Source organism: Amia ocellicauda, chromosome 18 (genome assembly GCF_036373705.1).
Source record: "Amia ocellicauda isolate fAmiCal2 chromosome 18, fAmiCal2.hap1, whole genome shotgun sequence".
Taxonomy (NCBI): Eukaryota; Metazoa; Chordata; class Actinopteri; order Amiiformes; family Amiidae; genus Amia; species Amia ocellicauda.
In genome coordinates, this window is record NC_089867.1 from 12,652,505 (window position 1) to 12,676,883 (window position 24,379).

The 24,379-nt window shown below is 41.1% G+C and overlaps 1 protein-coding gene across 31 annotated transcripts in view; it reads right to left on the minus strand.

Moving 5' to 3' along the window:
• Positions 1 to 55: 55 nt before the first annotated feature.
• clasp2 (cytoplasmic linker associated protein 2) overlaps positions 56 to 24,379 on the minus strand; it is a 96,614-nt gene continuing 72,290 nt past the window's right edge. For 7 of the 31 annotated variants that reach the window (XM_066690803.1, XM_066690801.1, XM_066690802.1 and 4 more), the window contains 19 exons: positions 23,577 to 23,684; positions 18,897 to 18,959; positions 17,569 to 17,675; positions 17,173 to 17,196; positions 16,201 to 16,445; positions 15,563 to 15,626; positions 13,023 to 13,186; positions 12,586 to 12,664; positions 10,499 to 10,621; positions 9,289 to 9,432; positions 7,518 to 7,661; positions 7,121 to 7,227; positions 6,804 to 6,960; positions 6,067 to 6,301; positions 4,712 to 4,905; positions 4,222 to 4,350; positions 3,619 to 3,825; positions 3,170 to 3,286; positions 56 to 2,590 (listed from right to left, as the gene is read on the minus strand). In XM_066690803.1, the coding sequence (XP_066546900.1) occupies positions 2,507 to 2,590; positions 3,170 to 3,286; positions 3,619 to 3,825; positions 4,222 to 4,350; positions 4,712 to 4,905; positions 6,067 to 6,301; positions 6,804 to 6,960; positions 7,121 to 7,227; positions 7,518 to 7,661; positions 9,289 to 9,432; positions 10,499 to 10,621; positions 12,586 to 12,664; positions 13,023 to 13,186; positions 15,563 to 15,626; positions 16,201 to 16,445; positions 17,173 to 17,196; positions 17,569 to 17,675; positions 18,897 to 18,959; positions 23,577 to 23,684 (2,495 nt within the window). In that variant the 3' untranslated portion in view covers positions 56 to 2,506. Of the gene's footprint in view, positions 2,591 to 3,169; positions 3,287 to 3,618; positions 3,826 to 4,221; positions 4,351 to 4,711; positions 4,906 to 6,066; positions 6,302 to 6,803; positions 6,961 to 7,120; positions 7,228 to 7,517; positions 7,662 to 9,288; positions 9,433 to 10,498; positions 10,622 to 12,546; positions 12,665 to 13,022; positions 13,187 to 15,562; positions 15,627 to 16,200; positions 16,446 to 17,172; positions 17,197 to 17,568; positions 17,676 to 18,896; positions 18,960 to 23,576; positions 23,685 to 24,379 lie in introns of all 31 variants that reach the window. The other 24 variants (XM_066690831.1, XM_066690823.1, XM_066690812.1 and 21 more) reach the window with 10 other exon arrangements.

A 24,379-nucleotide genomic window follows, 5' to 3' on the forward strand; every position in this document is an offset into this window, starting at 1 on the left:
CACCTTGCACGGTCATTTGAAATGTCTTTACAAAGAGCACGCAGGAGAGCTGCTGTTCAGGTAATGTTATGTACAATTTTATTGCCGGTATATGCACAACTGTAAGCACAGGTCTATAAATACACAAAGTAACAGAACAGTGAAAACTAGAATGTTACACTCACAAAGAGAAGAAAAAAAAAAAATCGACTATTAGAAAAAAATGTGACTGACATTGTTTTGCCTTCCAAGTCTGTAAATACATTTCTACAAATTTCTCATTGAAGAAAAAGGACTAACTTTTGCAACAGAAAAAAAAACAAAAAAATGAAAAAATGAAAAGATCAATGCCAACCCTTTAACCTTCTGAACACTAACTCTCCACACTGACCTTCTTTTACATGAGATTTGTATTTGGATGCTTTTCTCTTTAAATAATAGCCGATATCCGGCTGCACTTGCACACCATGTGAATCACCCCCCTAGAACGGAAATGACATCAAGCACGAAAGCAGCATTTCAGATTGCCGTTAACAGATCAAGGCGGCGGCGCTCTAAAAAAGCATGGAGTGTGGCGGGGGTGGGAAACAGCGGAAGGTCATTCACAAAGAATTGGAGAAACTGACCTGTATCAAAAGTCAGAGAGGTATGCAGTCTGTAGGCCGCAACGTATTCCTTTTGACCTTCTGCACGTACCATGTATGCACTGACACCTGCTGTGTTAGAGACCCCTCCTCCGAATTCAGAGAAAATCCTCAGCTGGCAACAATCACTCATCACACATTAGAAGCTTCTGGGTAACCTGTTAACTGTACACTGAACTGTCAAAACAGAACAACACTATTCCTGCAGCCACACTCCCATGTCCTTTTCCCAGTGCTCAGAGGTGGGAGTGCTACATTGTTCTCAAACAGCTGTGGTCATATGATGGTAAGTAAGATACCAACATGATCCACTGAAAGCACCATAGCAGAGGGGAGGGGGGTACAAAAAAAGAGGAATGTTTCCTTGTATATCAGTTAGAGCCATGCAGATGTAATACCACTGAATAAAACGCGAGAGGCATTAAGTTAGTCTTTAACATGTCTATGGTGTAACGCAAGAGCAAAATTCAAAAGCCTCCATATCTGTAGAGCTGGCTTGCACCACACTGGTACAAAAAGTCTTTGAGAGAACAGAGATGACGATAAACTCTTGGGGCGCTTGTCCAGTGAAACCTACCCTGAGGCCTGGTTCTTGTAGAAATGATGGCCGGCGAAGTGAAGCGGACATCCATTCACTGCCCCTGTAAAACCCACTGGGCATTCAGACCAAATCACTCATCCAGAGACGGGCGGCCATTCTACCACACCCTCTTCCTTTCGCTGTGGAAGAACGTGCACCATTCAAGTAACCCGATCCTTAATTCAAACAATCAAAATTCATAGGAAGAAAAAGAAAAGCTAAAGAAATTAATCTCAGAGTGACAGTAGCAGTACTATTCTCCACAAAAAAACAGCCTTTTAAGTTTGTAGAAACATGTAACTGTAAATTTCAGAATTAAAACTATTGCCATAACATATTCCTAAGATGTTCATTTATGTTCATGACCTGAATGGCATTTTAATTTTCCGTACTAGAAAATGCAACACATAGGTGCTTATTACAGTTAACTACAAGGCTTTGTGAATTCCCACCTTGATCCTGCAAATCAGCAGCTGGGACATTCACTTTTCTTACAAGTTACCGCTGACAAAAGACAAAAACCAAAATGTTTCCGGACATTCGGTTAACTCTGTACTCTGTATGGGAGTCAATGAAGAACCGGCGGTACAGTTAAAGACTGTCAGTCAGCTTGCTCGGAGGATGGCTTTGCTGTGTCAGGTCATGAAGCAGGACAGTTGAACTGTTCCACGTCTGTGGCTAGATAAAACCTTTTATTTCTTTCTTTATATTAATTTCATGATGGATTTCAGCTACCACAACAACAATTTTTTTAATTATTTTTTTAAACACATTCTTAAAAATCAAAATTAGAGACTTTATAGATAAAAGCAGTGCTGAATCTGAAACTTTATTCCCCTAAGCTTAAAAGCATTTTCTGGAGTTTCATCATGTTTTTTTTTTTAGTTTTTCAGTATTTAACAATGTCTATCTATAACACTGATACGACTTAAATCGGGGAAGACTGAAGGGTACAGGGAGGGCTGCAAGAAAAAACAAAACCACAACAAAACAAAAGTGTGACCAGAATGTTGTCAAAAGCGGATTTAAATTTGATTTTTCTTCCCTTGTAAAACCTCAGTTCCTCTTCACGAATGGACACTTAATACTGTACCCCCTCCAAATCCAAATAACTTAGTGCAACAGTTAACATGCAGGCTGGAGGGAAAGCCAATCCAGTACGGACAGGAAGGGACAGGGGAGAGGAGCGCTGGCATGGCGAGGGGGATGTGGAGGTGATGACTTGGCTTCCCGAAGGCGCGAGCGAGCCCCAGTCTCTGCCGGCTGCCGGTGGGGGGGGGGGCTAGGTGGTGGCTCTCCCTCTTTACGGGCCGGCGATGTCTGCCGTGGGGTCAGTGCCGGCTGAGCCCGTCTGAGCGCGCTTGATGTACAGATTCAGCAACTTCAACTGGGAAAGAGATGAACGGGAGAGGGTGGCGGGGGGGAGAAGCTGTGAGGCATCGAGAAAGACGTGCTCCTTCAATTCTAACATTCTGCCTTGAATACAGATTTGCTGCAAAAGCCTGAGAATGTCAAATCTGTAAAAGCCACTCTCACGCTCAGCGTCCCCAGGCTGTTACAGGGTATGTCTGGAGGTGGTAATTTGGTGGCAGCCAGAATAAAAGATCAGTCTGACATTTTTGAATTTAAATCTACCCTGCCTTCTACTAGAACAAAAGTTCAGTATTCGGTCAACTAGTTAATCCACAGAGCCCAGCCAGGAGAGACTGCCTATATTAGTAAGTAACTGCCTAGAGTATCCCATTACATATACAACAGTAAAAATAACAATATCAATAAATCATAATGCTGTTGTTTCTACAAATGACAAAATACACAGAACGGGCAAATTAAGCAAAAGTCATTAATGGAAAAGACCCACAGTAGAGCTTCAGGCCAGTGGAAAGCCTGGGAACATGGAGGACCAGTTTGCCCCAAGCTCCTCCCCGTGAAGTTCCCAGCATGCCACAGGAGCAGGGGGTCTTACCTTGCTTCCAGACAGCTGGCTCAGGTGGGGTTTCAGCTCCTCCCCTATGACGGCGTGGATGGCAACGAGACAGAACACACAGGCCTTCCGCACGCTGCTCTCCGAGTTGTCGTAACCCTAGCAGACAGGACAGGAACAACATGAACCCTGTAGGCCAGCGCAGCATGTCAGGACAGAGCGTGACACTCCCTGTATCTGCAGCAAGAAAGGCTTGTCCAACCGTGCATGCTTTTTATCACTGCAGTCACTAATTCGTCTCATCGTGCAATGTGTCTTAAATTTCCTGATATCGTCCCCGACATCCCCGGCATGACTAACCAAAGTCCTCCCTCCCCAGTGAGAGCTAAAGCGATTATGATTTTATGACATTAGACTTCATGTTGCTCCTCAGGTGTGGTACATCGGCGAAGGAACTCTCCTGTAAGAATGTCTATCACTACACTGCACACCTGTATTAAACCGGGAACAATCTCGGGCAGGAGCTGGTGCAGTGTGTCCCTTGAGACTCTGTCGATGACCTTGGTTTGCATTTTGATGGCAGCCAGGTTAATGGGGTAGTCCGCCGTCTGGATGATGGGACAGAGCACTTTGATGCACTGATCTGGGCTGATGGAGGTGGCAAGCATGGCGGCTGCTTCTTCTGCTGCTCGTACCACCTGTAGAAACACCAAGACGGGCCGTTAAAACTGGGGCACAGAAGAACAAACACAAACGCACTCCTTTTACGATCGCACACATCCTGGAATAACGCCACGTACAACCACTATCATGGAACGTATAGGCATGACAACCAAAGAACATAAGAATCCACAGGAAAATACTTTGAAAGGTTTCTCTGGGATAGAGCGAATTCTCTATAACCAGGGTTTCCCACAACAATATTCGGTGTCGCCTGGCCAAACTTATACTTACACGTGAACCACCACCACCACCACCAAATCTTTAGGGGATGGATGAGGAACACACTATACGCTACTGAACCCTGATGTGACCGCAGAGTGCAGATAAGCAGGGCGAGCAGCAAGGGGGGGATAGAGGCTGTGCACACTGACCTCCTTATGGGCGTCTTTGTGGGCCTCTAGCGTCTTCATGATGGTCAGCTCTGCGTAGTTCTTGAACCGTGTCGGCTGTTTGCTGAGGATCTCCTTCAGCACCCTCAAGGCCAGGGCTCTGATCACATGCTGCAGAAACAAAAAGGGCCAATCACAGAGTCTTAGAAGTTGCAAAGAAGGAGATTCACTCTGTACATTTGCACACCTGATCACGGCGAAGCGCAGCCATGCGGAAATGTTCATCAGGGACAAAAAGTTAAACGTGATCAAAACGGAATCACCTTCCAAGGGCCAACATGAACTCCTATGTAGGCCCTGGAAGGTGCATCTGCTGCCAGAAATGTTCAGTATACAATTATAGTCAAAATGTAATTGGGGACTTTTAATTTGAGATTCACGCATAGCGCAAAGTCTTGATTTGGAGTGGGCCCAAGTCTGTATGCAGCCGTGGGGCCCTCATGCAGGGTGAACGGGTTCTCCTCAGACGTACCTCACGGTCTCCCAACGTCTCCAGCAGAAGCAGCAATATGGTTTTGAAGTGTTCGTCCCACACCAAGAGTAGGTTTTCACGAATCAGCTTCATCAACTCGCAGAGCGCCCCCTTCCGTTCCTCGACGCGCTCGTTGTGATTGGACAGCTCCTTAAGAAGCTCCGCCACCAGCTCTGATTGGTCCAAGTTACTGTCTGTCAGGAAAAACAAAAGAGGGGAGGGTGACAAAGGTGAGACACTGAAGATGAAGAAATACCAGTTCAACAGAAGCCGTTGAGGTAATCTATGATTTGACTAAAACCTATGAAGACTGCTTGTAGAGATTCCAAGACACTTGGCCTTTATGGATTGTAAAAGTGGGGAGTAGGAACCCGTCAGGAAAGTGAATAATCAAGCTTCATTCTTTACCACACACGTTTTGTTTATTTTGGAAAATATAAACTCACATTCTACATTAAGCAAGACCTCCTTTGACCTTGGAAAAAGGACACTTATGTTGTGCAATATCTTACATGATGTTTTTACAGTCTATAGGGAGTGTTTTGTCAACATAATTAGCTTTGTTTTTATGTCAACCAAAAAGATTCCCCCGATACTCGAACACTGTCTGCCAGAGAACACCAGTGAGAGAGCAATGTCAATAAAATGACAACATCTGCGATCAACTTACAAAACATGATATGCTGCTTTTTGGAACATTGTTCATGTTATAGAATTAAAACAATGTACATTTACCCTGTTAATGCTGAGGGAAGGGATCATTTCAGCACTTTGTTAGGTTTCAAACCAAGCTCACCAAGCACCACTTTCCGAGCCCACAGAAAGTTCTTGCAGGAGGCATATTTAGGTCCAAATAAAGGTACATCTAAATTCCAGGTCAGAAACAATTTATACTTTGACTTTAATATTTTGCATAGCAGAATACCCATAAGAAATTATCAGATTAATTCGATGCCAGGGGTATTTTAACCAATCTTTAAAACTAATAATACAAAAAAAAATTCAATGGACTCAACTGAAGATTCAGTTACAAACCACATATAACAAAGCAGACTAGCCTAAGAAACTGGATCACTGTTAGTCATTTTCACTTGGGAAATACAAATAGAAGGAGCATGACTGGTTAGATGACATGTATAACAGTATATATAGATAGATGCATTTCATTAGCTTGAAACATTAGCCTTCTCTTTCCTAGACTGCTTTACATGTCTTTGGCAAATCTGACTAGACCCGATGACAGAGTGTCGGAAAGGTTAGCCAAGGAGCGACCGCTCGTCCGCCTCAGCAATCATGGCACTGCGCTCATCTCACCCGGGACACTCGAGAGCGAGCGTTTGTTCCCATGGTCTCACCTTCGGGGAACTGCTCGGCATCGTCATCGAACATGGCCTCCTTGAGGGCCGACTTGTTGAAGGGGGGACCGGAGGAGTCGGAGTAGTTGAAGGGGTTGTAGTCTCGACAGCGTGGGCTGGAGTGTAGCAGGGGCATTGTATTCAGCAGCGAGGTCTTGTTGTCCAGGGCGGTGCGGCCCGAGTCCACGGTGTCACTACCCCCCCGCAGATCTGGGTTACTGCTGCCCACCCCTCCCTACAGCACAGGGCAGAAAGAGGGACAGTGTTACCACACACACACAGTTTCTCAGGTAAGACTTAACATTGGGCAAAGCTAAAAAGCAAGGAGTTAAGAACTTAGGAGAATGTAAGGCCAACTTTCATGTTGTCAAAATGTTGCAACAACTGCCAACTGCCAGTGTAAGACAGCCAGAAGAACCAATTTCAGAAGGAGAGAAGTAAGATCACTTTCAGCTGAGCAATCTCTGCCAGTCAGAGAAGTTTCAGATTAAAGGTTTGGTTTGGTTTCAGATGTCTAGACTGCAGTCAGGAGATGACTGTGCTGCACTGACTGCTGAAGGGCTACAACCAGCCCATGTGTCGCGTGTTTATGCCCACCATGTGCTCAGAAAGCAATCTAACCTTTTAACTTCAGAAGCAGGAGACTGACTTAAAATATACGCAGGGCATGACAGAGCCAATTTATGTCCCACTTGTTTTTCATTTTCACAGTAAAAAAACAAAACAAAAAAACATACCGCTTCCCCTTCTCCATCCTTCTTGGACTCTCGTCTGACAGGCTCATTCATGTCCTCCTGACTGCGTACGCTGAAGTTCTGGATGGCCTCTGTCACTCCCCGCAGAGAGCTGTAGATGTCTTCAGAGTTCATGTTCTCTGTATCATAGTCAAATGCACTGTAGGGGGGAAAAAAAAGGAGCAGTCTCTTTAAAATGACCAACACTTAGGTCACCCCACACGCGCACACTGCAGAGGTCAGGCTACCAGTTACAGTTCATAGTGAAACCGAACGAATCCTGCGTCTCTCCAGGCCCGGGATAGGAGGCTCCCTCTTACCTTGGTGACAGAGCATTCTGTGAGGTGTTGGTGGGAGAGGTGAGGGGGCTGGACCAGCTGGCTGGCGAGCGGGGTGTGTGGCGGGTCAGCGGGCTGCCTGTGGGCGCCTGGAGAGGAAAAACAGCTGAGTTACACATCAGCACACATTGCTTTCCATCCATCAAGAAGTCACATTTAGAAGTATTTTGCTGTACCGCCTCTAATGTCTTTAAATAAATAAATGCATATATACTTTTATACAAGTCCTCCACATCATACATAATAGGTTAGACTTTCAAGTGATATATATATATTTTTTTTAGGGGAACATTAATTAATAGTCTGTTAATTTCTGTCCAACGCAGGGAGGAGACAGGACAGGGTGAATTAGGTGTTCGTTAACCTATGGGCCCAGTACCTGTGCAGTGTTGCCACTGTTGCGTAGGTGGTTTTGTAGAAGCTTGGTTGCTCCATCCTGGAAGGTTTTTGGTAGCGCTCCCAGGAGCATGGTGAACTCCGGCGTGTTCAGCTGGAACAAGGAAATCAGGACCGCCTGGGCAGCCTGAGGGACAAACACAAACCCAGAGACGGAGATGGAGCTGGTGAATGACAGATTCAATGATTGCAGGTCCTAAAATTAGACTGGCAGCAAGATAGTCTTTATGGTTATTTCATTAAATCAGTTACTCAACACATATGCAGGATAGTTCTCTTGTTCAAACCCTTTCATCTAATTCTCAAATGGCAGATCAGCTATAGTTTAACAAAATTGCATATAAGGAGGAGTTCAAGCAAAAGCCCAATTCCTAATTGTGGCCTAAGTAATGTTCTCTAAACAATGTGTTGCTGCAGACATTTTCTTATTTCTAGGGGTTAATTATTGATCAGAAATCCATTGTGAATATTGCATTGCAAACCAAAATCAGATGAGATGAAACTGCATACATTTCAACCACTGGCACACAATGCCTAGGGTTTCACATTTTCAATGAAGCTTTCCAGTTCAGTGCTCTATCTGGGGCACATACAATCTACTGAAGTCACAATCGGACCTCACACTGGGAATACCAGCACATTTTGTTCTGGGCTCTGAATAGTGCTGCCATTATCTTCTCCATGAATAAGGGGCACACTACAAAAAATTAGAAGTACAAAACTTGCTAAAAATAAAAATTGGCCAAACCCACAAAACAAACGGAGGATTGACATTTGTGCTTGACTGCTGCATGAAATAGTATACCTGTAAGCTTTTAGGCCCCATTGAGATAACTACTCAATGAAAATCCAACACTAAATAAATATAAATGACCAAACAACTTTATGTCTGTCACCTATTGAGAAACACCCCAAAAAAGAAATGGAGCCTCATCCACCAAAAAAAAACAAAAAAAACACAAGAGGTTCACTGAGATATTGCCCAAATACTCATCACTGGCTTTAAAGTTCAGCTAAATTAATAGATTGCTTTCAAAGAGCATTTTTATGCAATCTTCTAAGAAAGCAATGCCAACTATTTTATGAGACATGGCTGAATTACAATACATGCAAGTGAGGGCCAAAATAGGTACAGTCTACTGGGTTATCTAAAGAAAGAGTGAATACCCTCCCACCACTCGCATCCCTGCCAGTAAGAAGGCTGAATGTAGTGTGGAGCATTTATCATACTAAGGTGGAGGGTGGAAAAAATACAAAAAACTAAACACTAATTTTGAATAAATAATATGAAAAAGAAGGTTATTCCAGACCTGTTTCCCCAGTTTTGATTTTGTATACAGTGAAGTCACTCAACACTGTTTCAATTCAGAACGTCACAGTACAATAATTATGGATCAAATTCAAAAGAACGGTCAAGGTTTCGGAACCACACTGTTTGGGAGGGTGCTGACACTGACACCGACCAGCCTGCCCCTCACCAATAATAGCTTTAATTCACTCGGTGCATTCTCTCACCATTTTTAGATGTGAATTTCAAGTATTTTTTTTTAAGGTAAATGATCTTAAAACATTTGTTCATTATTAATTTATTACATACATTATATATCAGGCTAATGTGTTTAGTTTTTTGTTATTTGTTCCCCACAAAGACAACCAAATAGAATCAAAGAGTAAAGACTGGTTACGGAATTCTGGCTACAGAAAAACACAGCCGTAATCATGACCGTAACCACGAAGGAAGAAGCGCGCCGTACCTTCCTGACGTCTGAGCTCTTGGGCTCAGTGGTCCACGTGATGATGCGGGACACAGCCAGTCGAGTCTCGCTGGAGTTGACGAAGTCGGGTGCGTCCATCTGTAGTGCCAGGGTCTCTATGTACTTCAGGATGGCCACTTTCACCTGCCGAGGCGCAAACACAGCACGTTTCAGCTCCCTCTGCGCAATCCTTTCACTCAGCAGTGTGGTCAAGTCGTGCACTAAAACCGCCAAAGCAGCCCGCTCAGCAGCTTTCAGAAATTCAGAGGTTGGACTCAAATTTGATAAGAGTTTCTCTGACAATGTTTCAACACTTTTTTTTTTTTTCTCACCCCTCATCTGAAATATGAATAAGCAAGACACGTTAAGCTGGATATCACTATTTTGCAACATACAAATGGTAATCCATACTGAATTACCTACATAAAAAGTTGGCAACGGTGCTGGGCACCTCTAAGTAGCAGAAAAAACATGAGCAGCATTGAGAGGAGAATATAACTGTCCTACAGGGGAAGAGCCTCAATTAAGAAGCTCTGAATCTCACATACCGGAGACTGTCTGGTTTCGAATATCAGAATTTGAGTATTGACAATATGCATTTAAATCACAGACCATTGGAAGATGCTTTGTCTTTTAGGATTGTAGAAATAACAGCCTCTCTTAACAGCCATTTCAGACCCAAGAGGGTGCCCTTGTTAGTTGGGAGTCGATGTTGTTAACTGTGCAGCAACTAGATGGAAACTCAAAATGGCAGAGGCAAGCAAAGCAGAGAGCACCGAAGGGGGTCTGTCTGGCTCAAAGCGAGTCAAACGAGGTTGAGTGCCAGCGCTGTCTTCATCACATTCATCACACTGTCCTTCATTACAGGGGAGGGACATTCAGGAAATATCTTATTGAAGGTGGAGGAGGGGGAAGTACGTCCATATGCTCCTACCATCAAGTATAAACCTCAGACCAAAAAAGTTAAAAAAAAATAAAATAAAAAAATAAAAAGTTCCCTAGGCTAGATACTCAACCAGAACTGCCAAACAAAAACAAAAAAGCAAAACCACCCATTAAGTTTTCACCTATACGTGCATCCTCTGTTCGGGGTTCCGGTGTTAGAGCATTTGAGCGTTCTCTCTTACTTTTGGTGTGCTTAATTATTGTCTCCTTCAGCAACCTCCATTACAGTGCAGATATAAAATTGCTTCCCCACAGCGGCACTAACCTGCGCTGCTTGGTTCCACACTTGGATTTGATCCTGCAGTGTGCAAGTATGGCGCGTTGTTTTTCTGTGGCAGTGGGGAAGCAATTTTATAGCTGCCCCGTACCTGCAAGACCTCCGGGCAGGCTTTAGAGAGAGAGAGGAGAGTGCATGAATTATAAACACAGCTAGAGATACAGCGCAGAGTGCAAGAGAAAGATAGATGAATGTAAGCTACCTGGAGAAAAGGAAAGAAAAGCAGAAAAGAAAAGCAGGAGGGCACAATGAAGCACAACAGAAGACAGAGACGCTCTTCACTTCAAAGAAGGGCCACGATATTGCATGACTGGAGTTTTTTTTTTTTTTTTTTTTTTTTTTTACTTAAGAAAAGCTTTGGGTTCAGTGCACTTTGTATGATTGGATTAAGTTATGGGTTGGGGGAAGGGGGGTAGGGGTTATACAGCATGAAAAATAGGAGGGAAAGCTATGAATTTTAGTTTTAATAGTATACTATATAAATCCATTAAAAATGGGTGAGTGGGGGCAAAAACTAAAAAATCAAATGGACATTTATGTACTTTAACTTAATGCATCAATTCATATGATGAAATCGTTAATCGTAATGTTTCTACATTTTGTGGGAAAGGAGGGATTTATTTGTAATGCATTGTTCACAACAAAGTATTTTTCTGATTCTTCATTATGAGCTCTAAAAACAGTGAAAATGTCAAGGGAATCCTGCACTTTATTTTAGTTGTTTTTTTAAATAAGTAAAAGATTGTTCTGCTCCGATCGCAAGGTTCTGAATTCCTGCACTAGTAACTCATAAATGATCATGTCTGGTTCACAAGCACTACATTCTACAAATGTATGAACATAAAATGCACTGACTGCCAAGCTTCCCAGCGCATTATTAGTTTCTCAACCTCAATATTGTGTACTTGAGGGATACTGATCCGATTTCCTTTTTTTTTTTTTTTTTTTTTTTTTTTTTTTTAAAAAGGTATAGTGATTGTGTTGGAAGTCTTACAATCTGGATACAATTGGATAAAACTAGTATTACATCCTCGATATGCAGGTGCAATCAAATTGTGAAAACTCCTTGTTGATGGCACCTATATGAACGGCTGCAGTTACAGATGCACTTAATTAAGACTGAGGATTAGAATTAGAAGTTCCAGAACCAGTCAGACTTCTAAATACTGAGCCAAAGGATGCAAATCTTACTACATCTCTCAAAATTAACAGACATGTTTATATGTAATGTCTGCAAAAGCTCTGAATAATTTACATCAAGAACCCTAATGCAAGCAAGACAACTACACCAAAAAAAGTTTTCAGATTTAAGAAATGCACTTGAATGTTCTCACTGCACCACAAGTCTTCAGTTCTCACCACACAGAAACACTAAAAAGCCACAAAGAAAAACAACCTGTAGCTTTAATTTCAGTACTGCTTATATTGGAAGCTTTTAAAGCTTTTTTGTCCATCAGAAAAAGAGGCTGTTGATCACCATAACAGCAGTTCACACTAGTTCAAAAGTCTTTGTTTCAAACAAGCGCAGTGTTCATTCTGAAAAACCTAATATCTTAGGATGAACAGCGCTGTTTATTTAAACCCCATTAAAATCAAACCATCTACAGACATCAAACACCCTGAAATCCCTTGTAGATTATAGAATAAATCTGAAGACCAATACATTTAAACTACATTTTATACATGCGACATTACAGATCAAAGCATTGTTCATTTTCTCCATCCTTTTCTTTACCTGCTCATATTAGCTTCTCATCACAAAACCATGGAAACAGTGTCAGTGGAGGGATGAGGCAAGTGAAATGGAGTCGCTGCAAATCGGAGGCAGTAATGAAATGTCACAGGGAGTAACCGCCAAAGATCTGTATTAATACATTTCAGAGAACATTCTCCCAAGCTCTGAAAATCTCAGAGCCAAATCAATTCTTTCTGGTAATCAGCCTAAACAGGGCCACGGGATGACTCACAGCTGAGTGTCAGGTTAACGGATACCAGAGGGATAAACGGGAATGGGGAAAAAACGAAAACCTGCTTGCCGTAGTGTTACTGAACATGTGGTCCGTGTTGGTACCGACCTTCAGGTTAGGCGTCTGAGTCTGGTCCACTGTGAACCTCATCAGAATGTTAAACTGCAGATCATGGGGAAAGGACTCCCTGCAAACAAAGATCAGACACATTATATGACAAGCTCTCCTACACCACGAGGGAGGGGGGACCTACAGTGAAGCATACAAGAAATACCTACGTAGTGAAGTCGAGCAAACCAGGTTTCGAATTAGGTGCCACGTTCTGAAGACTAATACAGAGTATACAGGTGTGTGGTGACATTTGTGCCCATGTTAATTGAATAGATACATTAATTGTACTGCAGTTTTGTTTTGACAGTATAGTTACACCATTTCATTTATAAAGGGGAGAAAATGGAAGTTACATCACTAAACAGCATCTACTCAATTCCATCTATCACCATGTGGAGATCCTTAAAGACACCGTGAAAAGTAATACACCTTACCTTGTGACATCCAGTGCTTTCTGAACCTTAGCCTGGACAGAACCAAGCAGGTCGGCGCCCATCTTCTTCAAGAGCTGGGTGAGCAGAACGAAGAGCCAGTCCTGCAGATCCTCCTTGTGAACATGTATGAAGTCCACGAGCGTTTCCAGAAACATACTGAACACCTACAGACAAGAGCCAGGAGAGGACACATTGACCTGGAAAGAAGTGGCAGGCTCACAGTGACAACACACACGGACAGACAGGAGGACAGAGAGGTGGTGGTGCTGAGCAGCGAAGCAGGGAGATTAGGTCCCTCTAGAAACAAAAATAAGACTGATTGCCAATGCCCCCCCCCCCCCCCTTCAGAGTTACATGTATTAGTTTTCTGCAGAAAGATTTCAGAATTATGCGTTACATGCAGGACATTTTTATTAAAAAATGAATACAACCACAAACAAGATAAAATAAAAATAACACCATGATGTTTGGTGACAACTTAAGGTTTTCAAGACCAGCAACCATACAAGATACAAATTCAGAATCAACTAACATTCAGACATACTGCTTAAACAAAAAACAAAACAACAACAAAAAAAAAAAACTGTACTGTACAAGCTAGGCACATACAAAAAAAATCACTTCTCTACTTTAACACATATAAGTCTTGCATATCTTAAGACTCCATGTTCAGCTAGAACATAATTCATTCCAAAACAATATTCACTAATACTTTTTTGTTGGAAATTTTCCCTGCGTTTGTTTGCACCAAACCAAGCACAGATTAACATTTGTATGGACAACCGAGGTCAGACAACTGAGGTCAGGTTCAGCAACAAGCTTTTTGTTTTTGCTTTGGGCAAGATCATTGTATTTTTATGTATACAATGACATGTAGCATCGATGTGAAGGCATAGTGCAAAACAAGACTTCTTTGTATGTTTTTCCTTTAGACCTGTCCAACACAAATATGAATGCCCTCAATACTCAAAACGCAGCAGGGGTAACACCACAGGAATTTGCCCCTACTCGCCTGCTTTAGGACACCAGTCTGTGATGTTAAATGTTACTTATGACACTCAGAAGGACTGAAGGCAGAGGGATGTTCTACTGTCACCTTCTTTGGCCAGATCACCTATTCTCTCAGCAGCAGCTTTTGAGAAGTTACCAGCGCCATACTGATATGCCATTTGATCCTGCCCTGTGCAAATGCTCTCTCAATGGGGAGGTGGACACGTCTTGGGTAGATTGAAGGCTGAACTCAGATACCCTACTTAATTTGAAATAGGTGCTCTTAAACAATGTACCAAGGCACAGACCTACCACCTCCATTAGGATCATATGAAGAATTATGACTCATCCTGGCTGACTATCTGACAATGGCGGCACTTGCATGTTGATGATAAATTGCACCAAACATCATTAGCTGCATACAGGTATTGCTCTGAATAATGAAATGTCAGTGTATTAGTAAACGATGCCCATTCCGTACACTTCATTAATGCGTTGGCATACACAACATTTCATAAACCACAACGGCTTTACAGAGGCAATAAGCCAAAGTGATTAAAATCAAGTTAATTCCACAGTCATGCAAGGGACAGGTTTCCAACAAATATCGAACAAACTTACTCTCTACAGAGAGTTCCAACACAGGGGAGGGCATGCAAAAAAGAGATAAATACACCAATTAGTTTCCAGAGGTAAAAACCTAAAACAAAACAAAAAATCAATTTGACAGTCTGCAAATTCATGGCAAAGTCTTATGGGTGCTTTTAAGGGTTAATTGTTGACAGTGTGTGAGATAATGATAAGTATAAAGAAATCTTGAATTGAATTCTTAATCTCTAAACATTGTAACTTAAAAGAATGGTGGTAAAAACATACAAACCAATAAACAAAACGACACAAAAGATAGCCAGTGTCACGTGAAGTTCAAAGTGTTCTAGCATAGAGCTTAAAAGCAGACCAAAGTACAGAGGAGTATGGAGAACTATAGAATAGCATGTTAAACCACCATATGTACAGCAATATTCTTTGAAGCATCTTAACTCATTTTAAGGTTCAATGTGAAAATACATTTTGTTGTTGTAATGAGATATTTTAGTCTGCCCCAACCTTCAATTGAGTCTTAAAAGACCTGATCTGAGTAAAAAATGTAAATAAGAATTGTAAAGAATATGAAAATTCAGCTATGCTACTAATCTCACAATACCTACTTAACTTTATTCTTTTTTTGTCAGTCCCAACAAAAACAAATCTATTCTTAAAATTACAGCATCACCAGTGTAACTCACTGTGAAATATCAAGAAAATGTTTTACTAAAGGTAAGCTATGAAATCTCAATCCCGCCTGGGATGGAATTTGACCCAACGAGGTCTACCAATATTAACAACATATTGACAAACATTGAAAACATTAACAAGTGACAAACACTGTATACAGTGTAAATCTAATTATTACAGAGGATTTGACACTTTGAAATACTTGCGATTTTGTTAAATGTCCAAAAAGAGAATGTAAACAACAACAAAAGCAGAACGCAAATTGGAAAAACTACCTTGCTGTGGGGGTCTGCAAACATCCTGGTGAAGATTTCACAGAGTCTTTTCAGCTCAACTCGACTGTAAAGGGGGGCAGAAAAGAAAACGGATTCAAGTGAAACAGAAAAAGTAAACCTTCACAAACTGATGCTCACACAACATGCTTCCGCCCTTTACACTCTCAAAGGTAGGTTTGTTAAGAGGTTTTAACAAAGATGGGTGAACTATATTTTTAACTTCTATAGATCTGACATTCCCAAAATAGTTGTCCGTGCAAACAAGTTTAAACTGCATGCTGATAAGAACAGTTTGATGGCACATTCAGTGTAATTTATAGAAGTATGCAATATATGCCATTTCTTACTCTTCTCACTGATGCAGGGCAGTGATATTCTAAACATTGTAAACATTAATAAAGGTATCCATCTGAGGTTTTAAGAGTACCTGGTACTGGTGCTAAAGCATTACTTTATATTGTTTTTGTAGCATTTTAACACCACAAGTGAGTCTTTGTGGATTTGCTTAGGAACATCCAGTAACTTGGCACCATTGGCACACATGAGCTCAATTTTCAGCTCCCAAAACCCCAAACCGCCATGCCACGTCACACCATGTCCCGCAGTGTTAAGTGAGAAGGGTCTCAGAGAGGGAGTACCTGAGTGTCCTCTGGTTCTTCAGCAGGCTTTGGAGGCCCATCAGCCCCTCCTTTCTCTCAGACCAGTTGGAGCTGGCACAGCGGTTGAGCACCTCGGCTACGTCCTCCGTCTGGCGCATGTAGGTGGGGATGCTGCCATTGCGGGAGCTGTAGGAGCGCTCTGAGCAGGCACTGGACGCATCGCTGTTGGCATCGTCATCAGAGTACATGCCGTACGTTTCATACCGCCTCCTTGCCGGCTTCTTCTGTGGGGAGGGAGGGAGCAGTGTCAGAGACCGGCAGAGACCAGTGAGATTGAGCAGGGATTTTTATACACTACTAACTAGGCCATTGGCTGCTCTTGAGTTCGATTCAACAAAAAAAAAAAAAAAATCAAGAGTTCCAAGAGTCATTTAAAAAAATAACAAATAAAAAAAAAATCGAAATAAATAAATGCAAAATGTCAGGAGATTTTTTTTTTTTTTTTCCCAAATAGTTTATTCAACCCTTGCATAGCACAAAATAAATGCACTCATGCACTCTTCAGTTAAACATGCAATACATTAGAGACACCAAAACTGCGAGCAGCCCTATGTGAAACTTGGACATCCGATGAGAGGAAGCGATTGTAGGATATTATAACTAAGATGTGTAACTGGGCACAGTGGAAATCATGTCACTGGATTTGTAATGCATATATACTATAAAAATAAAAAAGAAACTGCTAAAGAGGCCATGTCTCAAATACTGAAATGAAATCCACTGCTCCTGTCCAGAGAAGGAGGTTAGGAAAAATGAAGTTACAAAATCAATGCAGTTTAATTTTGGTTATATTCAAAGAATTCAGGCCAAACCTCCAGAAAACTTTTTTTTTTTTTTTTTTTTTGTAACAACATCCACTTCACTGCAATGCTTTATTCAGACAACATCTGAGGCAATTTAAGTTTTCATGATCTCTAAGATAGCAAGAATAGAAAAATTCAAAAGCTCTACCTTGCTCCTCATGTCTCCTAACAGCTGATTGCACAAAAAATAGAATCAAACAGATTAGAAAGGAATAGGCTGGGTTAGTGGAAATGAATGAGTAAAACATGTATCACAATTTCTAGGGACAGAGAAGCAGAGACCAACATGTACTCAAGACTCAAAGCAACTCCTCAGATTAAAGAAAACAGAGAAATGTTACAAAGATCTGAAGTGCACAGTGAAAAACTTTCCACAAATGCAGAGAAAATGTAGATTGTTACTTTACAGACGATTGTATCATTGTACGATAAAGCAAAACCACAAGCACATAAGATTTAAATCTATATTTACATTGCATTTTCATGATTTGCCAAGCGGATTGGGCATCTTGAGTGAGCGTGTGGGGAGGTGGGGGTTACATACCAGAGCATCAGCCACAGCCTCCTCTACATCTGAACCTGTGTTGAGGACTCTCATGGCACTAACAGATGATGACAATCTGCTGGACTGACTGATTCCATAGCCTGACCCTAGGAAATCAGAATCGGCATTAATAAAAAGCATAGAACAAAAAATACATCCAGTGATGCGAATAAATACATTAAAACAGTAGAGGGGTGAAAAGTGTGAGAGAGACCTTGCTTCTCCTCATGACAGGCCTAGTCATTTAAAAACATGAAGAAGCACTTGATACATTCGTTGAGTTACGCAGTGCACCGAAACTACTGTCTTTATAGCAGTGGCATCACATTAAATGAAAGATGGCTGATACCAACACGTGGATGCAGGTTGTTCTCTTTAGAGACTGGGAGGCTTTATAATCCACAAAAATTACCAGTATAGCATCCATTTGGTTTGAACAGATTCTACCTGCAGTTAAGACACATCAAGTCAATGTTACAATTGTCAGAATCTTATATAAATTTTGATGATTAAGTGGCTGATTAAGTCTGACATAAGAGAAGCAGAAGATTGGGGGGAAAAAAAAAACCCAGCCCCAAATGGCATAAAGAAAAAAAATGAATAAGAAAAAAGTAAACAAGAAGATACTAAACAGGTTGAGGGTAACTCAAATAAAAAAATACATTGAAATCCATGTTGTACTCACTGGAAGAGGTGAAAAACAATACAACACATTAAAATGACTGCAAAATTGAAGTATGCTTTGTAACTAATGACCAAAAAACATGCTGCAGAAAGTGACCACGGTTGCCCCATGATAACAAGAGCCACACCATGTGGACCAGATCCCTGCATTTGGCTTAGAAAGAACAGAACATCCAAGTTCTGCATCCTTCGTGCTGGTTGAGAAGATGAATGAAAACTGAGGTCCAAATCACAGGACAGATTGTGGGGGAAAAAATAGACTGCAGTTCACATTTAAATAGAATAAACTGCTTCAACAAAACTATATTTTGTTTTCAACTTATGAGTCAAGACATTTAACACTTGTATCGTGGTGTCATATCCTCACAGCATTAAACCGCTTCTTGTCAGAAAGGTATTGATCTTTACTGGTGTGGCTTCGAAGTGACTGGTTGTCCCTTTCTGCAGCAGTAACTGATTAAAAAAATAAAATAAAAATGAATTAGAATAAATTAAAGCTGGAGGAACGCTACTTCTAAACTGAAATTAACACCTGGCAAGGCATGCGTTTGGATGAAGGAACCACTTTTGCTAAATAATAATAATTTAAAAAAGATGCATGGAGCTAAGTGGACTAATGACAGCAAGTTTTACTCATCCTTCACCTGGAGCCCCAAATACATCAGGGGTGTAGAGGGCACCAGTGGACCTGGAATGGTGTCGGGAAGCTGGAATTCAGAACCACACAAACCCCTGTCTATTACCAGAAGGAACAGAGCACAGCAGAGAGCCAGGAAGACCATTGTGGAGTGGGTGCCAAATCATGCAAAGAGGAGGGGGGAAATTATAAAATTAAAAGTCCAATTGTGGAATAGCAGAAGAACCAGCCCTGGACAGGAAGAAATTGTGGAGTGCTCTGGAAACAGCTCAATATCTGCCCACACTTGACGTTGTGCTGCTCTCAAAGGCATTTAAATCTTATATGTATTTATTGTGCAACTCACAAGTCATACTTACAGTAGAGTACAGCACAGTGCAATGCTGTACTGGGAGGCCCTAACTAGAGTGCTGTCTGCTGTTTTCCCTTTCACCACCCTTCGCTGGTGAAGAGCCAGGGAAAGCTGCAAATTGGCTTTAGAACAAATTATTAGCGAGCTTGTATAACAGAACTAATTCCTTTCCACCAAAAGCAAAAAAGGTCTTCAGATCTATGGGATGTTGCTCTACAAAACACATTTGTCAGTGTGTGTGTTTGTGTGGGGCTTAGAAGGCCAGTCATGTAAGCTGATGCATGATTGACTTACAAATCTGATTCATAATGGGAAAATATCAAATTGGCAGTAAACTTTACTGCAGACACTATAATAAGAACAGCAGCTACATTAATTACAGTGCAAGTCTCCAGCGTTTCAGTCTAATTATAATGTGAATAAAAGCCATCATTTCAGAGTTTTACCACCCACTTTTTAAAAGAGCTTTGTTTAGTAAGATTTTTTTTTTCTGTGCAGCATTAACCCATTACAAAGATTAACAGAAGGAGCGCACCAGTTCAACAGGGGGTTCCTCTCAGCAAAAAAAGTGTTCAAAGCAGGAACAGTACATTTACCCAGGTGTGGCAAATACCAAGCTACCACTGAAACACACTGCTGTATATCAGTCACAAAACACGCATAGGAGTCCGTAAGCCTGCATCTTGACAAAGCAGCTTTTTAAAATTATTGTTTCTATGGCCCGTGTCCAAGTATCGATCAGTCCCAGATTTGCGGAGCCTCCGAAATCCAGAGACTTACAGCTCACGCGCGATTAAACCATATTGGAGGAAAATCCTAATGGATACGAGGCTAAATGGCACATGCATACCATCATGCAGATCAGCATCACGCTATATTAACAGGAGGCCAGTGCAGACAATCGGCTGATTCCTTGCTTAGGCAATAGATTACAGAAAGCAATGATGGACAGAGAGCAAAACAATCTCGGGAGGCCATCCATGTCAGTCTTACTGCTCTAAAGAACAGCATTACAAGGGGATTAACTCCTTAATTAATCTCAGGATAACCTATAAAGCACAGAGCATTGGTACATGATTATGTAATGCAGCAAATGCCAAGGAACTATTCCCTTCGGCATCAAGTAGCCCAACGCTTTCATACGAGGCTCAACATAAAGGCCATTTCTGGGAAAAACAAAAAAACTACAATCCAAAATAATGAAATTAAAGTGACTTAACACAAAACGTACAATGGAGTAGCTTCATTCGTGGTCAGACACCACACAAACATCAAAGAGGGTGAGACCCTTCAGAACTGCAAGTAAGTCTTACGGCAGATACGTCAAGTGACCCGAGAGTCAGTATAACACACGACATTTAAAAATGTTTCTTTTGCTTGTTATTAACTCAAGTTGTCTACTGGTTATCTAACAACTCTCCATTCAGAACATTATATTCCCATTTTGAAATTAGGTAATTTTCAAAACAACTTTTTTATAGGATTTTCACTTTCCCTCCTGTATGTTTTAAAGAACCCATATGTTTAAAAACCCATACGTTTAAAGATCAAAGTGCTGATGGTATACTCAAATGTTTACCATTATTTCTTATATTAAATGCATTAGGTGTTATTAACTGTAGCAGTTGAGAATTACATATTTAAAATATGTAATGCAGTGCGGGCACATTTGGCACAGTTTTAAAACCACTTTATAAAAGGACTTTGCAGGAAGGGTTTAGAAAAATAAATCTGAATGCTAGCTTAACTCGGAGCACTTTTGCAAAATCACTCCAGGGATTTAAGAAGGGGACAAATATACCTTACTATACAATACATAAAGTTAAAATGTAATCTTGGAAGACTAGGACAATCATCTTTACTGGTTGTTCTGCCACATAATAAGAACAATAAGAGTTGTTCCAATATTTATAAAAAATAAAGTTTAGGAACGCATTAGAGTATTTAAAAAAATTTAGGTCTGGAACACATTAATCCACCAAATGCAGTTTACATAATATATAGGTTTTTCATTGTAAAAGATGCAATTAACATTATATAATAAGCAGACCTTTAAAACGATACACCATTAGCTTGTCATGAACAGCGTCTGTTTAACCAGGGCGTTCTGAGAAAGAGGAGAGGACCACGATGCCTACATGTCATTCATGCATTTCAATTGCATTTGGGAAATAGACCCCAACTCTCCCTCCCCCCCCCCCCGTGATTTTGTTTTTCATTATAAATACTATTATTAACAGCCTTATTAGCTACAGTGATATGTATCGCACTAGTCCATCACAAGATATTTTAATCACGATTCAGTAGCTGGGTGTAGTAAAAGGTGTAGGAACTTAAGTCTGGGCACAGTGAAAGCCATAGCAGAGAGAAATAAGTGAGGGCAAAAATGCAGTCACGCATCACTTAAAAAAATAGGGAGGGGCAACTGAAACTATTTCCTCCTCAATGAGCATTAAGTGCATTTCTCAGTGTATGAATTGCAAATATGCTCCAACAAGAGAATTCCCTGGATGCAATTCAACCACCTCTGCCTCTTATTTCTCTATTTGGATTCAAAGGTGAAGATTAAACAATCGTTTCAGAACACACATAATACACGTCACCAAAGGGGTGTCTCGGATAGTCATTAGTTTTGCAAGAGTAATTAGAAGAATATAAAGATATTCCTGAGTATAGGTCAGAATTACTGGACTTATTTTTACATCTACATTTTTGCAGATATGTATATACATGAAAAGATCCAAGTCATACCAAGAATACCAAACCACTACGCTCTGACATGCTGAGACACCCCTTCTCTGTCGCTAATGTAAGCGCTTAAGCAGATGAAAAGCGCACAGTAAATGCACTGCTACCATCTAACACTGGTTTCAATGCTCCCAACAGCCTGAAGGCACAGATAAAGCAATTTGAAGCAGATTTCATATTGCACATTGGGTTTCCAAGGCAAAGGAGACCAGGGTACAATATAGAGTGATATTACACTAACCAGACTACATGAACTAATAAGTCAATAACATACAACCCGATATGTATAGTTTTTCATACGAGACAGCTTGATATTAAATCATGCAAAAATTAGGCAATGTCTGCTCTTAAAACTTGAAAAACAAACTTGAAAAACAAAAATGCCACTTTGTCTGTAATCCATGCTGATGTTAGGCAACCTGTTCCTTTGTTCCAAATCAGCTCTCTGTATATGAAAAAGGATCACACTCAAAGTGATCTAAACAGTACCATAAGTGGGTTGCTCTCTATTATAGTACTAAGTAATGCACCCAACCATTTTCAATATGCACTTTGTATTGCACTTATGTTGTAAGTCAAGAAATAAAAATAATAATCTAATTCATGCAATACAGGGTCGAAATGCCAGTCCATTGGGCTCCTAGGCAATTAACTAAAACTATGAACTAAATTCCAAAAACTACAGACCCATGAAAAGGGACAGTTTTATTACTATTTAGTAACCCTTACAGGTTACTTCTGTCAGTCTTGCTGATGTTTTTAAGATAATTGTGTAACCATCAACTTCCTCCAAATGTGCATGTGCCAAATAGAGCACAAATTTTGCAAAGAATAAAAAAAAAGTTAAGCCGCTTTTGTGCTAAAATGAGTGAAGGCTTTTTTTTTTTTTTCCAAGTATTATTCTTTGTAACCCTTTAAGCCTCTTACACAGTCAGTTCATGTGCAGCCCCTTGCATGCAATGTCGAGATCTAAGTTACATAACTGCATGCAATGTTATCCTGCAGATAATTGTGCAAGTTCCAGAAACCAAATAGGCTTATGCAGCAGATACTGTGTGCATGAGTGAGGCTTGCATGCTCTGCTTTAGCACCTGAATTCTTGAGGTGTGTTCAAGAGCAACATGGAGAAAGTTTATGTAACTTCCTGAGGCCAGTTTCTTCAGTCACATGAGTCAAGTGTGACTGAAAACTTGATCCAGGCTCAGTAAAAACAGACATCTCACACTGGGGATAAACGTGAATCGTTCTTATGTGTAAAGGGCTGCACACAGAGCAGAGGATTCGTGCAACAAGCAGATTTTCTTTAAGGGCAGATGATGGAAAGATGATTTGGAAGAAATAGGAGGCGGGGGGAAAATAAAATAAAATAAAATAAAGAAGCGGGAGGGCGAGGGAGGGGGGAGGAATGTAATTTCTCCGGCCATTTCACCTGAAATGGATCCAAATGATGATTCTGTGATGAAGAATGTGCGGGTCCAGCTGGTGAAGCCGATCTCATTGGAAGAGGGCGTGGGGTTTGGAGGGTGGTGGGGGGGCTATGCCATGCACTAGGGGGGGCTGGCCAGGGGATGAACTTGGTCTACTTACCAAGGGGCTGGAAAGAGCGGACAGGGCTCGTGTCCCTGCTACTTTCTCGACTGGCCTCCCGGCTACAGCCCTGACTCATACTAGGACGAGGAATGCGGCTGCCTCGAGCTAGCAGGAATCAGGGGAGACGGAGCCGCAATTTAGATTTAAAAAAATAAAAAATAAATAAAAGAGAAAGAGAGAGAAAGAACAGTTGTAATAATCCACTCGCATGTGCTGTCAGAAAACAAAGCATGACTTTTCACCCTGACAGAGACCCTTTCTTGCAAAGGCCCAGTCACACTATTTCCTGGGAGGCTTTCCTTCCCTTTTTTTTTTTTTTTTTTTTTTTTTTTTTTTAATTTTAAGAAACTGCTGAGGTGATGTAAACTGTAATTAATCCAAACAGGTCTGTAGCTGGAATTTAAAGCTCTGTCAGGGTGAAACCAAGAAGGAACAAACAGCTGGAGCCATGACACTCAAAATCTTGCTTTCAAGAGCTCAGAAAATAAAGGTGTCAGGCAACCCATTTGCTTTTTGAAGAGCATTCAAGACAGACAGACAAAAATATGTACACACAACATGAATAAAACGCCAAGAGAGTGTAACAGAATACTGCAAAGGAGTGTAAGGCCCCGGCGTGACACTCACAGACACTATCCAGGAAGCATCTGTTCTAAAAAGGCTGCAAGTTCCAAACTGCAGACATCTATTACTGGTGTCAGCGAGGCCCAGATCTACAGGAAATATGCTATTCCACCTATATACCCATTCATCATGTCTAGATAACTTCATTGAATGCAGAGTCTGAGTTGTGTTTAGGG